Genomic DNA, 25,142 nt, shown 5'->3' on the forward strand with positions numbered 1-25,142 from the left:
AAAGTGCTGCAATACGAAAAGTCCGATTCTCTATTTCTAATACGAGAAAGAGTAAATTGTAAATTGATTATTGGTGCGAGTGAGACGTGCCATCCGGCCGGGCCTAAGAAGATCTCAGGCAATCATAGAGTTGCCTACGGAAAGGTGATCTGTTGCGGAGAACCCATCAAGTGAGTTCATTTGTTGGTAGCCCTTTGCAAACACAAAATTTCTCTTCTTTACTTTCTTGTTTCAGCTAACCTGGTTAAGGGGCGACAAGCATGAATGAATTACCTTTCTTACTAAATTAGCTTGGGCGAGGTGTAATGAGAGAGAGACAGAGATTGGGAGACATGGCCGGACAGGAATGAAGTTGGAGCAGCAAAAAGGGGCTCAGCTCTAAAAGATCTCCGGCCAGCGGAGTGAGCAGCTCTGGTTCATGGGTAGGGAGTAAAAATCAGTAAATCCTCCTCGACAACGGGCACGCCTCTCTACTTTTTTACCCTCTTTCGTGTTCGAAACGTACTGTTTTGTTCGATGTCTCCTGTGTTATTTCTTTATCCGGCCGTGGGAACAAGAGAAAAACAGACTGGCTGCCTCTTCGCCCTCCACCATCACGTTTCACTGCTCACATTGCCCCCATTGTTACTGTAGTAAAGGATTTTATCTATATATTTGGAATAAACTAAGCCGCCGGGAATGTGATCTCCAAATCTCCTTAAAACGTGACAGAGGTAGTTTGCCTTCAACTACATTCCAAATTCCCTTTCTTCTTATAAGTAAAGGGGGCAGACTTCAAGACTTCCAGAGAGAGAGAGAGAGAGAGAGAGAGTGAGACAGATCGAGAGAGAATTCGGAAGGCCGAAGTCGCTTAGAGATTGGTGCTGACCTGCCTTCTCTTGCCCTGAATAGACGGACGCCACGCTCCTTTGCTCCTTTGGCTCTGCGTTCTTGTCCCACTGATACGATTCCGTCTCTGTCTGCAGTAAATTCGAAACTTCACCCCAGGTCAGCCATAACTTCAACCCAGGTCAGCCATTTTCTTATGGTGAATTGAAGATAGAAACTCTTCCTTTCTTCCATTTCATAACCATCGAGCCCTTCTTTCTCTTTCGCTTCGCTTTTAGTCCTCTCCCCTTCCGTCTGCAATAAGGGAGTATTAAATACCGTTCCCCTCTCTCGTCTTGGTCTCTTTCCTGGACCAACCATGTTCCTTTCTCTCCTCATCTGCGTCTTCCTCCTCCAGACGCCCTCGCACATCTTCTCTCTCAACCAAGACGGCCTCTACCTGCAGAAGATAAAGGAGTCTCTTTCGGACCCAGATGGCGTCCTCTCGGACTGGGAGGACCAGGCCGCAGATCCGTGCAAATGGAACGGGGTTTCCTGCGACTCGCAAGGCGCCGTCGTCTCACTCTCCCTCCCCTCCTCTAATCTGGGAGGGCCTTTCCCTTTGCCTAGGTTCCTCTGCAGCATCCCAAGTCTCTCCTTCGTCTCCCTCTCGGATAATTTCATCAATGGCACCATCCCTTCAGATCTCAACGGCTGCCAAAATCTCACTCACCTCAACGTCTCCCAGAACCTACTTGTTGGAAACTTCCCTCCGTCGCTGGCGGCCCTACCTAACCTCCTTGTGCTCGACCTATCCGGCAACAATTTCTCCGGCGAGGTTCCCGCCACTTTCGCTACTTTTCCCCGACTGACAGGTCTTTCACTCGTCTCTAACCTCTTGAACGGCACAATTCCTTCGTTCTTCTCTAACATAATCACTCTCAAACAACTGAACCTCTCATATAATCCCTTTCTTTCTGGCGAAATCCCGTCGGATTTCGCTAAGCTCAGTAATCTTGAAACCTTGTGGCTTGCCGGATGTAATCTAGTGGGTCGGATACCACCGAACCTCGGAAACCTCCGGAATCTGATCAACTTGGACCTCTCTCTCAACGACCTCGAAGGCCCTATCCCGGAGACGATAACATCTCTCTCCAGTATCGTTCAGATCGAGCTTTACAACAACTCTCTCTCTGGTAAGCTTCCGGTGGGGCTGTCGAAGCTCCCTTCGCTTAGGAGGTTGGACGCGTCCATGAATCAGTTGGAAGGGCAGATTCCGAAGGAGCTCTGTGAGTTGCCATTGGAGTCTCTAAATTTGTACGAGAATCGCTTTACGGGAACTCTGCCTCAAGAAATAGCCAGATCACCGAACCTCTATGAATTGAGGCTGTTTAGTAACATGTTGAGCGGTTCCCTTCCACAGGACCTTGGGAAAAATGGTCCTCTTCTGTGGATTGATGTGTCGAATAACCGATTTTCTGGTGAAATTCCAGGTAGCCTCTGTGATAAAGGGGTGTTGGAAGAGATCCTTTTAATTCAAAACTCTTTCGAAGGGAAACTTCCAGAAGCTCTTGCACAATGCCACAGCTTGAACAGGGCTCGATTGAGAGGCAACAAATTCTCGGGCGAAATTCCAGCCGGCATCTGGGGCTTACCGCACATGTCGCTCCTTGAGCTTACATCAAATTCGTTCTCCGGTCCAATCTCTCCTGCCATTTCTGGCGCGTCAAATCTCTCCGTCTTGCTCATCGACAATAACCAATTCACGGGAGAGCTACCCCCGGCGCTTGGTTCTTTGGAGAAGCTCGAAGAAATTTCTGCTGCCAACAACAAATTATCAGGTTTCATCTCTACAGCTTTTGGCCGTCTTCCGCGGCTTTCAACCCTCGATCTCCACAATAACGACATATCTGGGGAGCTGCCGGCAAATATTGAGTTATGGAAAAAGCTCAGTTATTTAAACCTCGCTGAAAACCAAATATCGGGAAAAATTCCGCCTGGAATTGGGTTGCTCCCGGTACTCAACCACCTGGACCTCTCTAACAATCGTCTTAGTGGTGAAATCCCTCTTGAACTTCAGAATTTGAAGCTCAATCTCTTCAATCTCTCAAATAATCTTCTTTCAGGGAAACTTCCCCCTCTTTACGCTAATAAAAACTACCGAGACAGCTTTTTGAATAACCCGGGCTTGTGCGGAGATTTGCCTGACTTGTGTTCCGCGTCGGAAGAAGAAGCCGGTAGAGCTCGTCGGTTTGTTTGGCTGCTTAGGGCAATCTTTATACTTGCGGCGTTGGTTCTTCTGATTGGTGGTGGCTGGTTCTACTGGAGATATCGTAACTTCAAGAATGGGAAAAAGGGTGGCGATAAATTAAAGTGGACTTTAACCTCATTTCACAAGCTGGGTTTTAGCGAGTATGAAATCTTCGATTGCCTTGACGAGGATAATGTGATAGGTAGTGGTGCATCTGGGAAGGTCTATAAGGTCGTTTTAAGCAACGGAGAGGCAGTTGCGGTGAAGAAGCTGTGGGGGTCCAGGAAAGGTGAAGCTGATCAGAACAATATGCAGCGGAGGATTAACGATGATGGGTTTGAGGCAGAGGTAGAAACTTTAGGAAAGATCAGACATAAGAATATAGTTAAGCTTTGGTGTTCTTGTACCACAAGAGATTGTAAACTTCTGGTATACGAGTACATGCCCAATGGCAGTTTGGGGGACTTGTTGCACAGTAGCAAGGGAGGTTTCTTGGATTGGCCAACAAGATATAAAATTGCTTTGGAAGCTGCAGAGGGGCTTTCGTACCTGCACCATGACTGTGTGCCCTCAATCGTTCATAGAGATGTGAAATCCAACAACATCTTGTTGGACGGGGAGTTTGGGGCCAGGGTGGCAGATTTTGGAGTTGCCAAGGTCTGTGAAGCTATTGGGAAGGGGCCTAAATCGATGTCAGTGATTGCTGGTTCGTGTGGATACATAGCACCAGGTCTGTTTTACCTTTCCCTGAGCTTTTTTGCAATTTGGGTGCTTTCCTTCTGCAATCTTCTTATTGCTGCACTGTCCTCTCATTTTCTTTCATGTTATTATCTTCGAAATTTTGTTCATCCAAAATTGTCTGGTTCTTGTCTCTGCTGAAGATCGTGTTATTCTATATCTATTCTTCTGCTGATTTAGGCAAACACAAGTTCCTCCTGCACTGATTCCTTTACCCTGTTTTTATCTGCTCCTAACTTTGTTTTTAAAGCTGATAGAATCCTGAACTGTTGAAATCCCTGTTTCGTTTGTTTCTCGTGCCAACTATTGCCTATAACTCTCGTGTTCTAGGTCTTCGTTTAGTAGTAGAATTGTGAGGCAATTCACTCGACTTGTCTGTTTGCTAGATTTTTCAAAAATTCTAGAGATTACAGGTGCTAGGCTCCATGACTCGTCTGTCTGTGGTTGATTTATATTGCCTTAACTATAGGTGTTTCTTGTGGATTCTAAATGGTTTTCTAAACTGCAATTATTACAGAGTACGCTTACACGCTTCGAGTGAATGAAAAGAGTGATATCTACAGTTTTGGGGTGGTTCTGCTGGAGCTATTGACCGGAAAGCTTCCGGTGGATCCTGAATTCGGAGAGAAGGATTTGGTGAAATGGGTATGCACTACCTACGACCAGAAAGGCGTCGAGCACATTCTCGACCCTAAGCTTGACATCTGTTTCAAAGAAGAGATGTGCAAGGTTCTGAGCATTGCCCTGCTCTGTACAAGCCCTCTGCCCATCAACCGTCCGTCGATGCGTAGAGTGGTTAACATGCTTCTCGAGCTAGGGCTTTCTAACAAGCCGAAGGCAATGAAAAACGACGGAACATTCTCCCCCTATTACTACGAAGACGGGTCAGATCACGGCAGCAGCGTTGTCTAATTTTGTGGAGGGGAGTCCTTTCTTGTGTGACTAATTCTCAGCTCCGTCTGGTCACTGGTTTTGAGAGGGACAAATAGGGTGGGACGATTGCCGGACGTTTGATTGACAGAGACGACTGGTAACAGAAGGTAGCGGATAATTTCAGTTAATTGGGACGCAATTCCTGGGGGAATAGATGAAGATGAAGAGAATGCTTACTGTAATATAATGTCTGTTGCGAGATTTTCCTTTCCTTGGTACGAAGAAAAATGACTATGACAAAGAAAAATCAACCCAGTTGTTAGTGGGGTTGTTGATTGTGTCATGTTTTGTTCTTGTAAATTGAAAAGCCAAATATTGCAGTACGCATGTTATGATGATATGCGTCGAAGACAGACATTTTGCAGGGATTCTGAAGCCTGCAAAATGGTCAAGGCTCTCTTGAGGGGGGTAGTTAGCGAATTCATGTGGCCGTAGGTCCTCGATGCATTTATTGTGCAAGGGACCATACAATTACAGGAAACTAGAACACTGCCTCTCCAGTCTTCCATGTCGCCGTCCGCCAGTTTTCTGCATTAATCTCTGCCGACGTGATTTGATTTCTCAGATGCCGACTGCGCTCGTTGCTCATGTACTTTTACGCCGGTGAGTAAGCGATGACCTCCCTGGAAAATTAAGATCATTCTTATATCTTAATTTCTGTGGGAAACATTGGAGAAAAGATCATGGATCGAATTTGAAGCAGTAAATGCTAATCCCCATCAACAATTATTTTCAAATTATTTGAAATTCATGTAAATTTTTTCCCCTGACACAAAAGGTACCAAGTACTAACTGCACAAGCAGAGATTTTTCCAATCATTTTGCAGCTTGACGAAATTTTAGTGTCGGGTGGAATCAATCTGTGCTCTCCGAGTGAACAGTATATTCTCCTGTTCATTGTTTCAACTTTCAAGGCCGTTATTCTACTTTTTCCATTGGATAATAAACCAGATCCCTAATCAAAATTTAAAGAGTATCTCATTATGTTGGCATAAGAAGTAACATCAAGTCATAAACGAGTAATTAGTTCAGTGGACTACGATTATCGATAATAATTATTTTAATAAATAAGAGATTATCATTTATATATTCCTCAATTTCCTGTTAATACATAAGTCAGAATTGAACCCGCTTAGGTCTGTGAATCTTAATTCTTAAAGGTCAAGCCCCAAATTAATGGATTTAGAATGGCCCGTTCTTACGTTTTCAAATGTCAAGCCCAAACCTTCTTAGCCAGGTTTGGAATGAGTTGAAACGGTTACCTTTTAAAGTTTTTAACCTTTAGACTTGTTACCAAATTTATATAAGTTAAGTTTGACGATTATCATTATACTTCTTCTCTTTATGTTAACAAAAATGAGCAGGACATATCACATGAAGCACCAGTGGTCTAGTGGTAGAATAGTACCCTGCCACGGTACAGACCCGGGTTCGATTCCCGGCTGGTGCATGTCTTTTTAGACGATTTTGTCTTCGACCTCATATTCAACAAGTGAGCAGTAGTTAAGTGATCATCCTATCTTTGTTTTTCAGTCTAATAGATGATAGCAGTTTATCTAGTTGTGCTAGGAAACGGTTTACATGAAAACCGAGTAAATTTTTAAACATCCATTAGCAGAGTAACCCGATCAGAGAAGCTCACGTATTCTATAAGGCTCACATGATTGATAATCCCTTCACTTCCTATCACAGTTATTCTCACGCCTTTCTCATCTTCTTCTCTTTTCCTTCCCTACTCTACATGACAGAATCACCAGACCTCGTATCTGAACATCTTAAAGAGCCGATGCCTTCTCTCCCTCGTCTAAAGAAACCATGCAAAAATGTATTCTGGGCAAGTTAAGATGAATGGATTCTTTGCCATTGTGATCTCGGTCAAGTCTCACTGTTTTAAACTTTATAGTGGAGATGAGTGATTTTTTTAACAAATTACAACAGAATGAACACTAGGTAATTGAGCAGTTTACAAATGATTAGCAGGGTGTGATGTTAAGTTTTGAACGGATGTCGGATGTCGGATGTCGGTTGTCGAGGGCGGCCACTCAACATTACTAACCTAGCTACTTGTTCCCAACCAGACTGGCTGTGAAAATCTGAGAATTCGTATACCTTACGGAAAGCCTCTCTTTTCCTCTTTCTTTCTTCACCTTTTACTACCTTTCTCCGCCCGGTGCCTCCCCCAATCGATCGAATAAATTACCATACAAGTAAGTCATTAATAGCTTTGGTGTTCCTTCACTCTGCTCTCCCACTTTCTCGTCCCTGTAGACACCATAGCCACGACTTATACCCAGAATTGTAGTAGTCTGTTCACTCCATCTCTCATCAACATGAGCCGTGAGGGTAGACTTTCCTCTTTGGCTAACGAGTTACGACCTATGCCTGGGGATTCTTAGCGTTACTATTTTTGCTCAACTTGTCATTCTTTTCATACTTTGCAAGAAGAGATCGATACAGCCGGAAGACGTACTCCATATCAACCTCTCCGCCCGATCCACTGACGGCTTCAGTCCTTAACAAGTTCCGGGTACTGGACCTCTTAGGACCTTCTACCAAGCAATACTCGCTTTTGGTGAACTCGTGCTGTTAAACGAGTCCATCCATATCTGGTTGTTAATCGGGTGTCTTGAATCCGATTACCCGACCCAAACCGATTATCCGGTTCGGATCCGCGTTGAGACCCGATTACGGGATAAAATCGGGAGCTCTCTGGATTTAGGGATTTTGAAGAGGAAGAGAAGTTTGAGAAGATGAGATTTAGGGATTCTCAGCGCAGAGAAAGAAGGGGTTCGTTGAGGGAGAAATTGGAGCTTGACTTTGTGTAAGAGCTCGGTTTTGTATGCTTGAAGCCACAATGCTTCACCCCATTTCGTTTTAGTGGATTCTCGTCCCCTCCCGTGGAGTAGGCTGTCGCCGAACCACGTAAGATCGTTGACTCTTGTGTTTTGCTTTTGATTTACTGTTATTTATGCCCATATTGTTTTTTCTATGTGGTGATTATACCCTCGGATTAAGGGTCTATTATACTCGGATTACGGTCTTGGTCATAACAAGTAGTATCAGAGCGAGGTTTTCCGGTGTCGGCGCCGGAATTTCGTTTGTTTCTCTCTGTTTCCGCTGACAGGAAGAGAGCTCTTTGTCCCAAGCTTCCATTTGGTAGTTTTTGGAAGTGCCGAAAGGAGAAGAGAAAAAAATAATTTTGGGCACTGTTCGTGGTGTCTGTCAGAACCAGAGGAAGAATTTTTATTTATTTATTTATTTATTTTTTTGGCACCGGTTGGTGGTGTCTAACAGTGCCGAGGAGGAAGATTTTTTTTTTTTTGGCACTGGGTGGTGTCTAACAGTGCTGAGGGGAAGAAGAAGATTTTTGTTTTGTTTTTGGCATTGTTCAGTGTTGGATTCTGGAAGCGACGAGAGAGAAGAAATTCCTTATGAGAGAGGTCAGAGAGAAGATTTAAGAAATCTAAGCATTTTTTTGTGATCGAGGATATTTAAGTAATTATGACTACGAGGTATATATTAGAGAGATTTGATGGGCAGATGAGTTTTAGTTTGTGGCGCGTGAAGATGCGTGCCTTATTAGTACAACAAGGACTCCATAGAGTATTGAGTGGAAAAGATAAGTTTCTAGCTACGATGACAGAAGAAGCCAAGGAGGATCTTGACATCAAAGTTCTCAGTTCCATTCAGTTGTGTTTGGCCGATGAGGTTTTACGGGAAGTTGCAGATGAGATGACAACAACTGGTTTGTGGTCGAAGTTGGAGAATATTTATATGACTAAATATCTCACGAATAGGCTGTATTTGAAACAACTACTTTACACTCTTCGAATGAAGGAAGGTGCATCTCTCAAAGACCATCTTAATGAGTTCAACAAGATTATTATGGATTTGAGAAATATAGATGTTACCGTGGAAGATGAGGATCAAGCACTGATTGTGCTGTGCTCTTTACCCCCATCCTATGAGCACTTCATTACGACTATGCTCCATGGGCACGATACCATCTCTATGGAGGATGTTAAGGCATCGTTATATTCTCACGAGTTGAGGAAGAAGGTGTCTACCAGTGGGAGCAAGGAGCAAGTAGATGGTCTATTTGTTCGAAGGCGAACGAAGGAGAAGGATTCTGGAGGCAGTGGCCGTTCTAGGCTGAAGTCAAAGGGGAAAGGGGGCAAGTGCTATTATTGTCATCAACTAGGTCATTTTGCAAGATATTGTCCAAAATTGAAAGAGAAAGAGAAAAGAAAAGAAAAGGAAGAGGTTGCTGGGTTTGCTGAAGATCATTCTGATGGTTCAGAATATGTTCTCACAGTTGAGGGTTGCATACTCACAGGGTGAGTGGATACTTGATTCGAGTCGTTCCTACCACATGTGTCCTATCTAGGATTTTTTCTGCGACATATCAGTTGGTAGATAGTGGTACAGTTTTGATGGGGATTTTTTGCTTTGTAAGACTGTTTGGGAATGGAACTGTTCAGATCAAGATGTAAGGCGGTATAGTGAGACTTTTGTAAGAAGTTTGGCATGTACCAGTTTTGTTTTGTTTTCTCTAGGTTCTCTTGATTACCTTGGCTGCAGATATATAGTTGAAGGTGGAGTTTTTTTTGGAAGTCTGTATAGGGACACTGGTTGTGATGAAAGGGAAAAAGGTTAGTAACCTTTTATGTGCTTCAGGGCAGTATAGGTGTAGGTACTGCAGTAGGTTCCTTATCTTCAGATTCAGTTTTTTTGACACGACTAGTCTGTGGAATATTCGGTTAGGGCATATCGGTGAGCAGGTGAAGTTTGAGGGTGATAAGTACAACTACGCTGACATGGTCGCTCATGCATTACCTGTGGCAGAGACCGGTCTGTTGGGAACATCGTGGAGACTCGCCGTTGCTAGAGGCTGGAGTTGTGGACTCGCCATTGCTAGAGGCTGGAGTCGTGGAGACTTGCTGTTGCTAGAGGCTGGAGTCGTGGAGACTCGCCGTTGCCTAGAGGCTGGAGTCTTGGAGACTCGTCGTTGCCTAGAGGTTGGAGTCTTGGAGACTCGCTGTTGCCAGAGGTTGGAGTAGTGGGGACTCGCCGTTGCAGAGGACTGAGAGTCGTTGATTCCAGAGGGAGTCATTGCAGCAGACAAGTCTTCCAGTGGTTGCAGGCAGAGGCAGAGGCAGAGGCAGCAGTAGTTGCAGGCAGAGGCGACAGTGGTTGCAGGCAGAGATTGCAATGAGGTTCTCCAGGTGTTACTAGTAGAGGCAGTAGGGTGTCGTTGTTGTGAGAGACCGTTTAATTTCCAGAGCCCTCTAACTACTGTGAAGGGGTCACAGGTAGTGATGCTGCTCAATTCAGATGCCCTAAGAGGCAAGGTGGAGAAGGCGATAGACAGGTTCAGTTTTTTAGAGATAAGTAATCGAATTCAAGCCAAGGCGGAGATTTGTTAATCGGGTGTCTTGAATCCGATTACTTGACCCGGTTCGGATCCGCGTCGGGACCCGATTACGAGATAAAATCGGGAGGTCTTCGGATTTAGGGATTTTGAGGAAGAGAGGTTTGAGAAGACGAGATTTAGGGATTTTGAGGAAGAGAGGTTTGAGAAGACGAGATTTAGGGATTCTCTGTGCAGAGAAAGAAGGGGTTCGTAGAGGGAGAAATTGGAGTTTGACTTTGTGTAGGAGCTCAGTTTTGTATGCTTGAAGCCGCAAAGCTTCACCCCATTTCATTTTAGTGGATTCTCGTCTCCTCCCGTGGAGTAGGCTGTCGCCGAACCATGTAAGATCATTGCCTCTTGTGTTTTGCTGTTGATTTACTGTTATTTATGCCCATATTGCGTTTTCTATGTGGTTTGTATGTTTTGTGGTAATTATACCCTCGGATTAAGGGTCTATTATGCTCGGATTACGGTCTTGGTCATAACACTAGTACTGGGCAATGCTGGCTCCGACTTCTCTTCCACCATCAAATCGCTCTCATGGGCGTATCATCCTCACATCGTAACCGTCGTCGGCTTCTCCGAAGGCTCGGGGGAGAGAATCATATTGACGGAACTGAAGGATTTGAGAAGCCCAGAGTTTCATTTGCGTCAGAGACCGGAGAGTGGGACGACTTTCCTGGATTGGCCACGCCGGATCAGAATAGCTGTGGAAGCATCGCGTAGTATCGAATACCTGCACGAGGTGGCGATGCCTCGCCTTGTGCATGGCTGCATCAAACCCTACAACATCCTCGTCGACTTGAACTTCCGCGCCAGAGTCTGCGATTACGGACGCACCTTCTAGGCTCCACAAGGAAAAGAGGGGCGTCGTAGCATACGCAAATGGTGAGTATTGGGAGGAGAAGGAGGGAGGCGTGTGCATGGCCTGCGATGTCTACGGATTTGGTGTAGTTTTGTTGGAGATGTTGAGCGGGAGAAGGTCCGAGACAGACGAAGGGCGGCTTGTTGAGTGGGCATTACCTTTTAGGGAATTTTACCAAAATACTGGTTGGTAACAACTTATTTATGAAAATAACGAAGATCTCAAATTATTTACAAAACTACCAAACATTGACCGGTCCACTGTATATGTGGACAGTCAAAGGTGACACGTAAGCTTTGACTGCTTACGTGTCACCCCATCAGAGCGATGTTGTAGATGAACACAGAGGTGTCCACGTCATTACTATTGACACGTCATCTGCCATGTAATTTACCACGTTAATATAAATTACTTTCTTTTTTCCCTGACATCTGGGGCCACGTAAGCACCCGCCACGTCAACCCTCACATATGTTTTTAATTCTAATCTCTTCCATGATTTTCTCCTCGCCTCTCGTCTCAACTGCTCTCCTCTCATCGCTCCCCTGCTGCTGCTCGACCTCGGCCACTGCTCTGCCTTGGCCTCGCCCCTGCTGCCGCCGCTTGGCCTCGCCCTCGACACCCCCCTCTCAACCACTCTCTCTTCGTCTAAGCCTCATCTCTCGTTCTTTTTCTCCATTCCCCTCTGTTTATCCTCTCGGCGCCCCTTCCCTCAAAACAGAGGAGGGTGATTTTTTAGGGTTTTTGTTAATTGAATCGAATTATTGTATTTAATTATAATGTTGATTTGAATTTAGGTGTTTAATTACTGTATTGATTTTTTTGTGATTTACTGTTTAATTTCTGATTTTATGTTAATGAAATTTTTGCCAAATTGAAATTATTGTAAAGTTTTGTAAGATTTTAATTAAATAATATATTTTTTTAATAATTTATTATTTTGTAAATTAGGTGATAAAAAGTATACAGATAAAAAATATTTTTAAAACAACTTTTTTGTATATATTTTTTAATTTACAAATATTTTAAATGGATAATATATGGGTAAGACTTAAGGGTAAATTTTTTTCTATTTATAAATATTTTTAATAGATAATATATGGGTAAGACTTAAGAGTAAATTTTTTTCTATTTATAAATATTTTAAATATTTAATATATGGGTAAGACTTAAAAGTAAAAAAAAATTATTTATAAATATTTTAAATCCATAGTAAATGGGTAAGAGTTAGATTATTTCTATTTATAAATATTTTAAATTTCTAAATATTATTATTTTGTAAATAAGGTGATAAAAATATACAAATAAATTATATTTTTAAACTCTAAAATAGTTTTTTTGTATTTTTTTAAATTTTAAATATTTTAAATCGATAATATATGGGTAAGACTTAAGAATAAGATTTTTTAAATTTTTAAATATTTTAAATCTATAATAAATGGGTAAGAGTTAGATTTTTCTATTTATAAATATTTAAAATTTTTAAATATTATTATTTCGTAAATAAGGTGATAAAAAATATACAAATAAATTGTATTTTTAAGCTCTAAAATATTTTTTTGTATTTTTTAATTTTTAAATATTTTAAATCTAATTAATTTACTTATTTTATTTATTTTTTAAAATATGAAGAAATAAAAAGTGTAACGATAATTTTTTTAATTAATAAGTACTTTTTTATATTTAATGGTGTTAAATAAGTAAGAGTTAATTTTTTAATTGTTTATCAAAAAATTTTAAATAATTTTTATTTTAGATATAAGGTAATAAAAAGTGTATTTGATTTTTTATTTTTTTTTAAATTTATTCAAAATTTTATCATGTAATTGCGTGGCAGATGACGTGTCGATAATAATGATGTGGCAGCCTATGTGTTCATCCATAATATCGTTCTGATGACGGAGTGACGCGTAAGCAGTCAAAGCTTACGTGTCGCCTTTGACTGTCCATATATACAGTGGACCGGTCAAAGTTAAGTAGTTTTGTAAATAATTTGAGATCTTCGTTATGTTCATAGATAAGTTGTTTCAAACCGATATTTTTGTAAAATTCTCTACATTTTATAATGCTCCACAAACGCAGGGCGTATACGAACTCAAATGCCTAATGAAATAGCAGGTTTTCTTGAAAAAAAAAACATGAACACAATGGCTTCTACTTTGTATCCAGCGGTATTTCTTCTAGTGTAACTACAAATTTTCTTTGTGGGTTATTCAGGTAGTTATTATCAGTTGTTAATTAGTGGTTAGTTTTCCTGTAATTATATAGTTTAATTATTATCAGTTGTTAATTCGTGGTTAGTTCCTGTAATTGTATGGCTATATATAACCGGGATGAAATGGAATGTGCATACGGGTTTTAATTCTGAGTTAATCATGTTTTACTCTACTCTCTTCTTCTTCTCCTAAACTCTTCGTCGTCTCTTCTTCCTCTAATCCTCACTTTTCTTAAATTCATCGTATCGAGTCTCTCTTTTCCTCTTTCTTTCTTCACCTTTTACTACCTCTCTCCGCCCGGTGCCTCCCCCAATCGATCGAATAAATTACCATACAAGTAAGTCATTAATAGCTTTGGTGTTCATTCGTTCCCCTTCTCTCTGCTCTCTCTCTCTTTCTCGTCCCTGTAGACACCATAGCTACGAGTTATAACCGAATTGTAGTAGTCTGTTCACTCCATCTCTCATCAACATGAGCCGTGAGGGTAGACTTTCCTCTTTGGCTTACCAGTTACGACCTATGCCTGAGGATTCTTAGCGTGACTATTTTTGCTCTACTTGTCATTCTTTTCATACTTTGCAAGAAGAGATCGATACAGCCGGAAGACGTACTCCATATCAAGCTCTCCGCCCGATCCTACTCTCTAGCCGATGTTGACGCTGCCACCGACGGCTTCAGTCCTCAACAAGTTCAGGGTACTGGACCTCATAGGACCGTCTACCAAGCAATACTCGCTTTTGGTGAACTCGTCGCAGTTGAACGAGTCCATCGATATCTGGTACTGGGCAATGCCGGCTCCAGCTTCTCTTCCACCATCAAATCGCTCTCATGGGCGTATCATCCTCACATCGTAACCGTCGTCGGCTTCTCCGAAGGCTCGGGGGAGAGAATCATATTGACGGAACTGATGGGTTTGAGAAGCCCAGAGTTTCATTTGCGTCAGAGACCGGAGAGTGGGACGGCTTCCCTGGATTGCTGCGCCGGATCAGAATAGCCGTGGAAGCATCGCTGGGTATCGAATACCTGCACGAGGTGGCGATGCCCCGCCTTGTGCATGGCTGCATCAAACCCCCCAACATCCTCGTCGACTTGAACTTCCGCGCCAGAGTCTGCGACTACGGACGCACCTTCTTGGCTCCACAGGAGAAGAGGGGCCTCGCAGCGTACTAGACGGTGAGTATTGGGAGGAGAAGGAGGGCGGCGTGTGCATGGCCTGCGATGTCTACGGATTTGGTGTAGTTTTGTTGGAGATGTTGAGCGGGAGAAGGTCCGAGACAGACGAAGGGCGGCTCGTTGAGTGGGCACTACCTTCCATAATGCTCCACAGACGCAGGGCATATACGAACTCAAATGTCTAATGAACACAATGAGACAAGAACACAATGGCTTCTACTTTGTATGCAGCGCTATTTCTTCTAGTGTAACTACAAATTTTCTTAGTTGGAGATGAATGAATCCAACTGCCTCGTGGAACATGAGAATTCCATTATATAAAAATGGTGAGGTGATGATTCTGTAAATACCTAAACCATTCTTAATTCCACTTTGTTGGCATAGACAAACAACGAGTCAGATTTATTAGTACATATATACTGACATTGGATTGATCCCTTCCTATCATATATAAGAAGGTGAATGAAACCGATTTTTCATGGTTATGACTTTTTTTTTTTGTATAAATAAATAAAATTTATCATCTGCATGTGATTGAAAAAAGGGACCCATCATCATTTGAACTATTTGACCTTCAAGATTAGTTAGTCTTGACAATTCAAGGTTGGTGGTATTTATAGAAAATAAATAGTATTTGCCACGAGGCGAAATGTTGAAAATGAAAAAATCTAGAAAGCACACACTTCAACTTGCCTTAATGCTTGTAACATAACCTCCTTGCTTGAGGGCAAAATATGACAAAACAACAAACAGGTCTCATGTCTCTCACAATTAAGTCATTATCACAGAATGGGCTTGATGAACAAAGTATATTAAAGCGAGGAAGTTTGAGAACTAAGGATGACAACAGGCAAGTTTCATCAAGAAATGGTCACCCATGTCCACCCTTGCTAAAAGTGGGGATAGGTTCTGCTCTAACCTATATGGTGTTAAAGAATAATTCCGCATGGTTTAGGGTATAAAGATCATGAATTTATTAGTTGAAAAAAAACATTTAACTTGATTAGTCACTTTGAGATGAACCTTGGACCCAACATCACATGGTATCAATACAGGTGCTCATATATGGACCTCCACCTAAACTGTCCACGTGTAATAACCACAGAGGGCTTATATGTGAAATAGGAGTATTAAAAGAATAGTTTCACATGAATTTGTTAGTATATATGGTAGGAATGAGATGGACCCAAATCTCCCTTAGAGTTTGCAATTTAAATGAGTTTTTCTGTTCCTTTCTAGCCTAGGGTTTAAAACACACCCTCAAGCTAGTTTACCATTTCTTTCAAAAAAAATTGTGATTCTTGGTTTTCAAGTTTATTCATTTTAATCTTTTTATAAGCTTAGAGTGGTAACACAAATATCAAAGACTATATATAAAAATTAACCCTTTAATGGGATCAAAGTAGAAATACAATTATGAGATGGGTTTAGGTTTTTTCAAACCCTCTCGTTGTCCTCGCTAAGCTTCAGATCAAGAATTCAAGTACATCTAAATTTATGAGGAATTTGAGAGGCAAAGTTTGTGTGCACATTTCTTATTTGTTGAGAAAATGTGTACATGAATTAGTATTCATTGGTGATCTAGGGTAAAGGAATATGCATTTGCATCTTTGAGATTTATAAGAAACCTTTAACATGATTGAATGAAGATGAGTACAAGGAAGAGAAATGAATAACTGAGAATAAAGAAAAACAAAAATGATAAACAAAATATAAGCCAATCACAGTCAGAAGGGAGTTTTCTATTTCCTTAACAAAGAGTGACAAAAGTAAATCTCTAACTTCTCTATTTTTTTTTTCAGATTAAAAATTGTTGATTTTCAGGACTCCATGAATTTAGCTCATGGAGAAAAAGGGAAAGAAACTCATTAGGAGAAAACAGGAGGAATAAGGGTTATGGAATTGATTATTCCTACCCTCCCCCTGAAGCTCTATTTATATATTTATGAAATTATAATAATATAATAATACCCCTGAACTTAGGGGTTTAGGGTTTTAACCCTAGAACTTTAACATAATTACATCAATGCCATCTCTATGAGATAACCCTTTATTTACCATCCTACCATCAATGTATGTGGGTCTATGGGCCTTCTCCTTGATTTGTGGGCCTTGAGCCCGTCTTCAATCTCTCTTAGATGCATGAGTCTTTCTTGGTCTTAAGGGCTTGAACTCGTCTTCTAATACACTTCGATATGTGGTCTTTCCTTGGCCGTGTGGGCTTGGACCTTGTCTTCCAACACTCCCCCTCAAGCTGGGGGTGAGAGAACAACATGAACTCTCAACTTGTATCAAATGATGTATAAAATCATTTTTTGTACAATATGCCTTCATCTTCCAACATTCCCCCTCACGCTGGTGCTCTCGTTAATGAGGCCCAACTGGTATAATATTAGTGAGAGTAAATCACTCCTAGCTGCTAAGACATTGCTTTGAAGTGTCCACCTTCACCACCGTGTTCCTCCAAAGGACAACGACTCTCAAGTGGTAGAGTAATATATAATATTAATGGGAGAAAGTAACATAAATATAATAATAAGTTCCTCCGTCATGGACTTCCTACCACAAAAATGTGATATTTTTTATAATGATGAAGTTCCTACGTCATAGACTTCCAACCATAAAATTTTGATATTTTTGATGGGGATGAAGTTCCTCCGTCATGGACTCCCAACCACAAATAAATTTGATATTTTTGACGGGGTTGACAATAAATATAACAATAAGTTCCTCCGTCATGGACTCCAAAAAAAATGATATTTTTATGGGGTTGACAATAAATCATTATGAGGCTACCTCTTCTTCAATAATAATATTTCACCAAAAGAGATACAATATCAGCAGTTTAAATGGGCTTGGCTTGGGCCCACTTAACACGACCCAAAATAATCCTTGTAAAATAACCCATGAAATAGTCCAATGCACATATCTAGACCAAATAATATGCTGACCAGGAATAATCTGTCAATTTTTCAAGAAAAAAAAATTACTGAGCCGCACCGAAATCTTGGGTACGTTTATCGAGGCAGAAATTAAGTGGCCCCGAGTTAACTTGGTGGAATGGTGCTGGATAGTAGTAAGAAGAGCTGCCTGGTTCGCTGGCTTGACCCAGCAAGGTTTGGTTCGGGTTGGACTAGTTGTCAATTAAAACGTGTTCCCTAAGTTGGGGGGGTTAGTCCACAATGAAGTGGAATGAATTCCCCCGCATTACTTAGTTCATTAAATAATGGCGTTAGTGTAGAATAAATTACATTGAAGTGAGATTATACCACTTCATTCACTCAGGCAAAAATTGGGAAAAGCTGACTCATACCTATTTTGCGAATCAATCGATTGAAGCGCGTGACCCGAGTTGCTCCTTCCCCTCTCCCCCCGCGATCCTTTAGCCAAGTTTTTTTTTTCTCCTCCCTCTTCCCCCACCCCCTCTCGGCCTCCATCGCAGAGCACAGGAGGCCCAACCTTTTCCGCAGAGCCTCTTGGTCTCCCGACTTCTCTTCTCTCTTGACCTCCCTCTATTCTCCCTCTCGGCGTACCGTCGGAGCGTCGCCTCTGTCATCGTTGCCAGCCTCCATCACCGTTTACCGCTGCCGTCGCCATTGCCTGCTGGCTCGCCGTTGAGGAAGACGACAAGTGCTAAGGAAGATGATGTTTAATTTTTCCTAAGTTCGGGAGAAAACTTTCCAAACAAGAAATTTCCGACATTTGATTATTTCTATGGCTGGCATGCTCTGTTTGACATTGCTGTTTTTAGAAGATGCCAACGGGATACAAGTTGTTCAATACAACTAGATAAAATGTATAAGTTGCTATATAATTTTCGAAGATATATGGTATGGACAACAATGCAAATGTGAGATAATTTTGCATTGATTGTGAACAACCGTTTGACTAGAAAATTAGCAATGAGGGAAGATTATATGAACTAAAACTGAGATACCAGCTCGGTACGTCCAAAAATAAACCATCGGCAAAGACGCTTGATTGTCGATGAAACGGAAATCATGTGTTGGCTCGAATGTAATCACAATCCAAAGTATGATAGTAGAGTTAATACCGGTAGTATTGGAATGTAAAGATGAGCATGCTTAAGGGAGATCGAAGATGACTAATACAATAAAAAACGATTTCCAACGAAGTTCCAGAAACTATGAAAAAAGAACCATCAATATGAGAAAAAAAATTGGTTTCTAGAATCTTGATAACCATACCTGTGAGTTCTGAAAATCAATGCTTTTATACCATGTTGGTTTTTAGGGCTCTATATATTTAGTTCATGGAGAAAAAGAAAGAGGGACTCATTGGAGAAAACAATAGGAAGAAGAAATGATGGACTTGTTGTCCTAACCCTTCCCCTAAAGCTCAATCTATAGATTAATGATCCTAAAATATTATAATAATACCCACAAAATTTTAACCTGATTACACCTATGCCATCTCTATGAGATGACTCTGTATTTGGCAGGATATGGGCATGTGGACCTTTTCTTTTGTCTATGGGCCTTGAACCCATGTGGGCCTTCCTTGGTCTTATGGGCTTGGGTCCATCTTCCAACACTTTCCACTGTTGTCTATTAAATAACATGGATGCCAACCCCTACGCTCAATTTATGATCTCCTTATGAGTTAATTTTTCACCAAACGCCAAATTTTTCTAAACTAAAGATTTTTGGTTGTTTATTTTATCCTTGGTTCCGTTCATACATATCTGACAAACTTGATCAAAGGTCTAAACCATGTGTATTTTTTGATTACTCTTTATCTCAAATTGCTTACTTGTGTGTTGACCCATCTAGTTCAAAAATATTTATTTCTTGTCATGTCAAGTTTGTAGAGCCAATCTTCCCATACACCTCCCTCAATAATCACCTACCAGGTCCCACCTCCACCACCATGGATACCTGGATTCCCCCTGTGCTTACTATTTCATCAACTTCATCACTACAACCTACTTCTAACACTCCACCTCTAGGACTCCCTCAAGTCATACCTCCTTTTGAAGATAATCCACAAGCCTCAAAGACACCCACACATCTAACAGAAACTGAGCAACAACCATAACTCTTCAACCACCACAAAATGTTACCTATCCATCCACTAAAACACTATCTACCACCCAACATTGCATGACCACTCGGGCAAAAAACAATATTTGTAAACCAATTCAAACACTCAACTTTCACACCCACCTACCACTCAAATCGACCTTGAACCTACTTCCATGACTTAAGCCCTCAAAGATCATAACTAGAGTCAAGCTATGTTTGAAGAATACGATGCTCTTACTCATAAAGGGACATGAGAGTTAGTTCCTCATGATAGTATCACTAATCTTATTGGTTGTAAGTGGATTTTTCGAATAAAAAAACACTTGGATGGGTCTATTGACAGATTCAAAATACATCTTGTAGCCAAAAAAATTCATTAACAACCAAGTGTGGATTACCATGAGAATTTTAGCCCGGTTGTTAAACCCACCACCATGAAACTTGTACTTAGTATTGAAATTAGCAATGGTTGGTCCCTTCGTCAACTTGATATCAAGAATACATTTCTTCAAGGCCAGCTCTCAAAAAATATTTATATGGCTCTACCTTCGGGCTTTGTTTATTTAGAACATCCCAGTTACGTCTGCAAACCTCATAAAGCTATCTATGGTATGAAATAGGTTCCACAGGCTTGGTATCATGAATTACGTCAATTCTTGTGAGTTCAGGTTTCAAGAATTCTCACTCTAATACTTCTCCATTTACTCTGAATACTGTCAAGAATGTTATGTTTCTACTGGTATGTTGATGATATTATTATTACTGGTAATAGTGAAGACCATATTTCTCAATTCGTTAATTGCCTCGCTCATCGTTTCTCTTTGAAAGATATTGGCTCTCTTTCCTACTTCCTTAGAGTTGATGTTACTCCGTATCACAATGGCATATTACTCTCTCAACGCAGATACATCCAAGACTTACTCTAAAGGACTCTTATGGAAGATACTAAACCTATTCTCACTCCATTATTGATGGAATCTTCATCACTCATTCTGACTTCAGGCTCTCCACCATCTTGGTTTCATGAAGTAGTTGGCAACTTGCAATATCTCTCTCTTACTCGGCCTGATATTTTCTTTGTTGTCAACAAGATGTCACAGTGTATGCATCAACCGATTGATGACCATTGGGCACTTGTCAAACGAATTTTAAGGTATTTATGTGGCACACTGGACAAATGCTTCTTCTACATCGTAAGTCTCCTATATATCTACATTGGTTCTCGGATGTCGATTGGGCTGGCGATAAAGATGATTACTCTTCCACTAGTGCCTACCTTATTTATCTTGGATGTAATCTCATTTCCTTGAGTTGAAAGAAGCAACACACTGTTGCTTGTTCTTCTACTAAGGCTAAGTATCGATCAGTTGCTGCTACTATTGCTGAACTTCTGTGGGTGTGCTCTCTACTTACTCAGTTAAGCTCCAATCCCATGTTTCACTCCAGAATGAAACAAATAGCAGTTGATTATCACTTCATCCGTGATCGGGTTCAATTTGGTTTACTTCATGTTGCTCACATTGCTTCTGTTGACCAACTTGTTGATCTCCTTACAAAGTCATTATCACGTTCACAGTTCCAATTGTTACGAGACAAGATTGACCTCTCTAACTGGGACCTATCTTGAGGGCGTATAAAGAGATTATCTTATCTTTCCTTTGGATCTCTCATAACATAAAATGAAGAAGAGCAAAGTTAAACAAAGGGTAGTGCAGGAAAAATATTAAATTATCGTTATAGTGGCTAATCAGACATCAAACAAAGACCCCAGCGCGTTAAAAGTTTCTACTCTTCCGTCTGCAACTGGATCTTCTGTCTTTGCCCTGAAGACTTTCCATAAAGTTTGTCTGAGGTAAAAATTTCCACCGTAATGCATTTCTTTCACTCAACAGTGTCGTCCTCGTGTGGACTTTGGAGGTCACCAGTGCTCTTCAAATCTCCCGGATTTGCTGTAAAGATTTTCGTATGGTGGAAGTAGAATACGGAGGAGGACTTGCGTCCCGTGCCATACTATAATATGAAGCGCGGGGAAGACGAATGGGATGGCTGGCGTGCGATCGTGGGTGATCGCTGAAAGTAGACAATTGGATTTGTCACACTTTGATTATCTAGACATGCGCTCCTGTTTTTAGTTTTAATCACGCTAAGAGCAAGAAAAGAAAAACACAAGAAAACTAGCTTATTCCCACCTACCCAAAGAGTTTCAAATTCTCTAGCGCATGAAGTACCAACGAGACTCAGCAAAGAATTTTTAATCCTTCATAGAGCGACGATATGTTCAAGTTATCGCGATTCATTTTCTCTTCAAGCAAGAGATCGAGCTTCTATATTGAGAGTGATATATATAGATGGGATATTCACTTCATCTGGAAACGAATGGGATACAGTGGGATATAACATTTGCTTGTGAAGAATGCCCTTGGCGGCAGTGATATAGAAGTATCCGTCTAACTTATTGCGCACGCTGCTTAACGTATGCAAATGTGATGAAGTCTCTAGCAAATAATTTAATCCCGCGCGTTGCCTTCCAACAGACAAGCATTTATTGGCGTTTGGTTCCCTGTGTTCAGTATCCAGAGGCACGTTCTCGTGGTGTCGGGCCACTGCAATTCTGTACGGTTTCTTCTGGTATTTAAAATAGAGCGAGTAGAATGCTTAATGCTCATGCTCATGATTTGGTAATGCCATCAGAAGCCCTTTTAAAGGGGATCAAGCTGAGAACCAACCAGAAAGACGTCGGTACCTTGCAGTATTGCCGTTATTCCAAAGCGCTCCCTGACAGCATTACAGTGTTCCCAACAATGGCTAGTATGAACTGTTGTTGGGAGCAAAGGAGACCCCAGAAGGAGCTTTTCCCAGTTTTGATCAAAGGGAAGCTCTTCCGGGACATCCGTATCCATTCAAATCTTTGATTGCAGATTTAGGTTTTCTCGTTACGGAAGGGAAAGCTTGAGTCGATCAGTAGGCGGATGGGGTGGGAGTGGCATGCAAGAGAGAACAAAAAGGCGTCACCTGAAAAGTCTACGGCAAGGAATAAAATAGACGAGTAGCAGCAGTTGTGTAGTAATTAAATAGATGAACTACTCTACTGAGTAGTAGACGTGTAAATGTCTTCAAAGACACTCTAAGGGTGACATTGGAGCTGATAAGTCTTTCCCCCTCCCTCTCGGGGGGGTGAGACGTCGCTTAGAATCAGCTTGCCCGGTCTCCACTCAACCCTTTTCTTTCTTTTGTTTTTTTGTTCACTGATTTTACATATACAACACGCTTTTGGACTGTAAAAAGACCCTTGGAAATACATTTATTCCCTTCCTTGTACATATAGCAGGACCAAACTTGCGAGGAAAGCGATCTTCTTTATTCACATTATTGAATTCCCTAGTTGGCTTATAATAAGCTCGGACAAGTCTCTTGGAGACTTCTCTTCACTGATCTTGGCATGGAAGAGGTGTAGTGGTGTACAAAGCCAAGAAAGAAAACAAAATGGAAAAAGAAAAGTAAGCCAAGGGGGAATTCAATTCCCTTCTCAAAGCTCAAGGTAGGGGAGCTCTCATGGAAGAGTTGCTTCTTTAGAAGACACAAGTTGCTTTCCTCTTTTTCTTTTTTCGTTTTCTCTCTCTTCTTCTTCTTCTTCTTCTTCTTCTTATTCCACATTGTTTGGTTTTGTTTGGAGAAGTGGAACAGACGGTGCAGAAAGACTCGCCGTGGGATGGGAATAAGGGCAAAACGAGAGCGGAGATGACATGGAGTAAGGAAAACCTAGATGACAACAAATTCCTTCCAAATAAGTACAAAAGCTGCCCATCCTGTGGCCATCGAATCTGTTGCCAAGAACAGGTCTTTCACATCTCTCTGTAAATCTCTCTTTTTCCTCTTCCTATACTTGTTCCTGCAAAAGATCAAGTGGGTTTCAAACCAAGTCGTTACATATGTAGGCAGCGATTCATGAATTGCCAGGGTTACCTGCGGGCGTGAAGTTCGATCCGACTGATCAGGAGCTTCTGGAGCACTTGGAAGGGAAGGTGAAATCCGACAGTGGTAAGCTTCATCCGCTCATCGACGAATTCATCCCTACCCTTGAAGGAGAGAATGGAATTTGTTACACCCACCCCGAGAAGCTTCCAGGTAATCTTTCTGTTTTTTTCTCACTATAATGTTAAATGAAAAGCTAAGCGTTTGAACCATAATATCCAGTCCAAGACAAAAGCAGAAGAACTGAGATGATACTCAACCGCGCTCATGACTCATTTATCATGGTGTCTAGCACGTAAAAACGAACGACCACTTCTTCACACTAAACACTGTACCAAACCCTCATGACATGAACAGTCTTGACGTTTGCTTGTAAATCTTTGCACCAACCGCCACTACCCATTGTACTCAAAACAAAATTTATTGCGTCTTGAAAGTTAAATGAGGGCTAATTATTCTCAAGAAAACCCTAGATGAGCACCATTTATCAATTCTGAAATGGAAATTTAAGAAGAGAAGGCTCTTGGATGTAACGAATCCTCTAGGTCGTATTGCTGTTTTCAAACGATTCTCTCTGCAGGAACCGTAGGCTTGGAGGCAGAAATCTAAAGGTTGATATTGTAAGCGATCTCAGGGACAAGAACTTAACTGTTTTCAAGAAATTATCCCAAGCTTTGTTCCACAGAAGCTTTTGCGTGAAAGTCATGTAGTACTGCTTATTGATTTAACTTGTATACACACACCCACGCATTTAGATCCAACATGATAAAGCTTATTATCTTCCTCTCCCGTGAACCGAAAGAGTTAGGGCTCTCTGATTTAACTGATCTATAACTGAATGGAGAGCTTGTTACTAGTGATTTTAACTGATTCGTCGTCATTTTAATTTTTATGTGAACATGGATGTGCAAACTGTGGATCGTGGCGATACTGGACAGGAGTAACAAGAGATGGGTTAATCCGGCACTTCTTCCATCGGCCTTCCATGGCTTACACAACGGGAACCAGGAAAAGAAGGAAGGTGCACACAGACGCCGAAGGAGGAGAGACAAGGTGGCACAAGACAGGCAAGACGAGGCCCGTCATTGTGGGCGGCAAGTTGGAAGGCTTCAAAAAGATCTTGGTTCTTTACACCAACTACGGGAAACAACGAAAGCCAGAGAAAACGAATTGGGTAATGCACCAGTACCATCTCGGTTCAAATGATGAAGAGAAAGATGGGGAGCTGGTTGTGTCCAAAGTATTCTACCAGACGCAGCCAAGGCAATGTGGATCAGGCTCCAAAGAATTGAAAGATGGAAGAGTCCATGAGAACCCCGCGATCAAGGAAGCTGCTGTAATTGATTTTTACAATTCCTCGCTGATCTCTTACGCTCCAGGTGGCCACAGTAGAGCAAACCCTCCTCAGCTGATGCCCAATTTCGTTGTACATGACACCGGACCTTCTTTTCTTCCGTGAGGGGGACGATGGTTTTGGATAAAAAACAAGAGGAGATGGTTTTAGTAAAATAAGTTTTCTGCAAACTGGAAAGAGGAGTCAATGGAGACGAAGAAGATAAAAAAAAAGTGGAATTCTTCTTCTATTCAGCAGGAGTGTTCCTTCTGTAAGAAATCAGACTAATTGGTGTAGAAAAATGGTGGGTAGATGTTAGTCTGATGCTTCCTTCCGGTGAAGCGCTGTGAGGAGGTCTTCAATTTAATTGTCTGTTTATTTTTTGAGTATTGCTGAG

The 25,142-nt window shown here is 41.4% G+C and overlaps 2 protein-coding genes and 1 non-coding gene across 3 annotated transcripts; all 3 read left to right on the forward strand.

Moving 5' to 3' along the window:
- Nucleotides 1-847: 847 nt before the first annotated feature.
- On the forward strand, nucleotides 848-5,052 carry LOC137954839 (receptor-like protein kinase HSL1). The gene is made up of 2 exons (XM_068801759.1): nucleotides 848-3,788; nucleotides 4,314-5,052. Exons 1-2 carry the CDS (start codon nucleotides 1,187-1,189, stop codon nucleotides 4,706-4,708), a joined length of 2,997 nt encoding a protein of 998 aa, XP_068657860.1. The 5' UTR covers nucleotides 848-1,186; the 3' UTR covers nucleotides 4,709-5,052.
- Nucleotides 5,053-6,108: 1,056 nt separating this feature from the next.
- Nucleotides 6,109-6,179, forward strand: TRNAG-GCC (transfer RNA glycine (anticodon GCC)). The gene has a single exon. It is a non-coding gene; the product is annotated as a tRNA-Gly (tRNA).
- A 16,703-nt stretch (nucleotides 6,180-22,882) lies between these two features.
- Nucleotides 22,883-25,142, forward strand: LOC137956039 (NAC domain-containing protein 73-like). Its single transcript, XM_068803341.1, has 4 exons — nucleotides 22,883-22,978; nucleotides 23,117-23,277; nucleotides 23,376-23,565; nucleotides 24,351-25,142. The coding sequence occupies exons 2-4, from the start codon at nucleotides 23,179-23,181 to the stop codon at nucleotides 24,869-24,871; spliced, it is 810 nt and encodes a 269-aa protein (XP_068659442.1). The 5' UTR covers nucleotides 22,883-22,978; nucleotides 23,117-23,178; the 3' UTR covers nucleotides 24,872-25,142.

This window comes from Aristolochia californica, unplaced genomic scaffold (genome assembly GCF_029961685.1).
Source record: "Aristolochia californica isolate CCGP_79_NKW_82.1479 unplaced genomic scaffold, dmAriCali1.0.hap1 SCAF_1, whole genome shotgun sequence".
NCBI classification, from domain to species: domain Eukaryota; kingdom Viridiplantae; phylum Streptophyta; class Magnoliopsida; order Piperales; family Aristolochiaceae; genus Aristolochia; species Aristolochia californica.

Bases quoted from the DNA above. Each gene is read 5' to 3' on its own strand.
- LOC137954839 (XM_068801759.1), top strand. From the start codon at position 1,187: ATGTTCCTTTCTCTCCTCATCTGCGTCTTCCTCCTCCAGACGCCCTCG. The intron at 3,789-4,313 runs GTCTGTTTTACC...CAATTATTACAG, and splicing joins GTGTGGATACATAGCACCAG to AGTACGCTTACACGCTTCGA.
- LOC137956039 (XM_068803341.1), top strand. From the start codon at position 23,179: ATGACATGGAGTAAGGAAAACCTAGATGACAACAAATTCCTTCCAAAT. The intron at 23,278-23,375 runs GTCTTTCACATC...TTACATATGTAG, and splicing joins GAATCTGTTGCCAAGAACAG to GCAGCGATTCATGAATTGCC. The intron at 23,566-24,350 runs GTAATCTTTCTG...GATACTGGACAG, and splicing joins CCACCCCGAGAAGCTTCCAG to GAGTAACAAGAGATGGGTTA.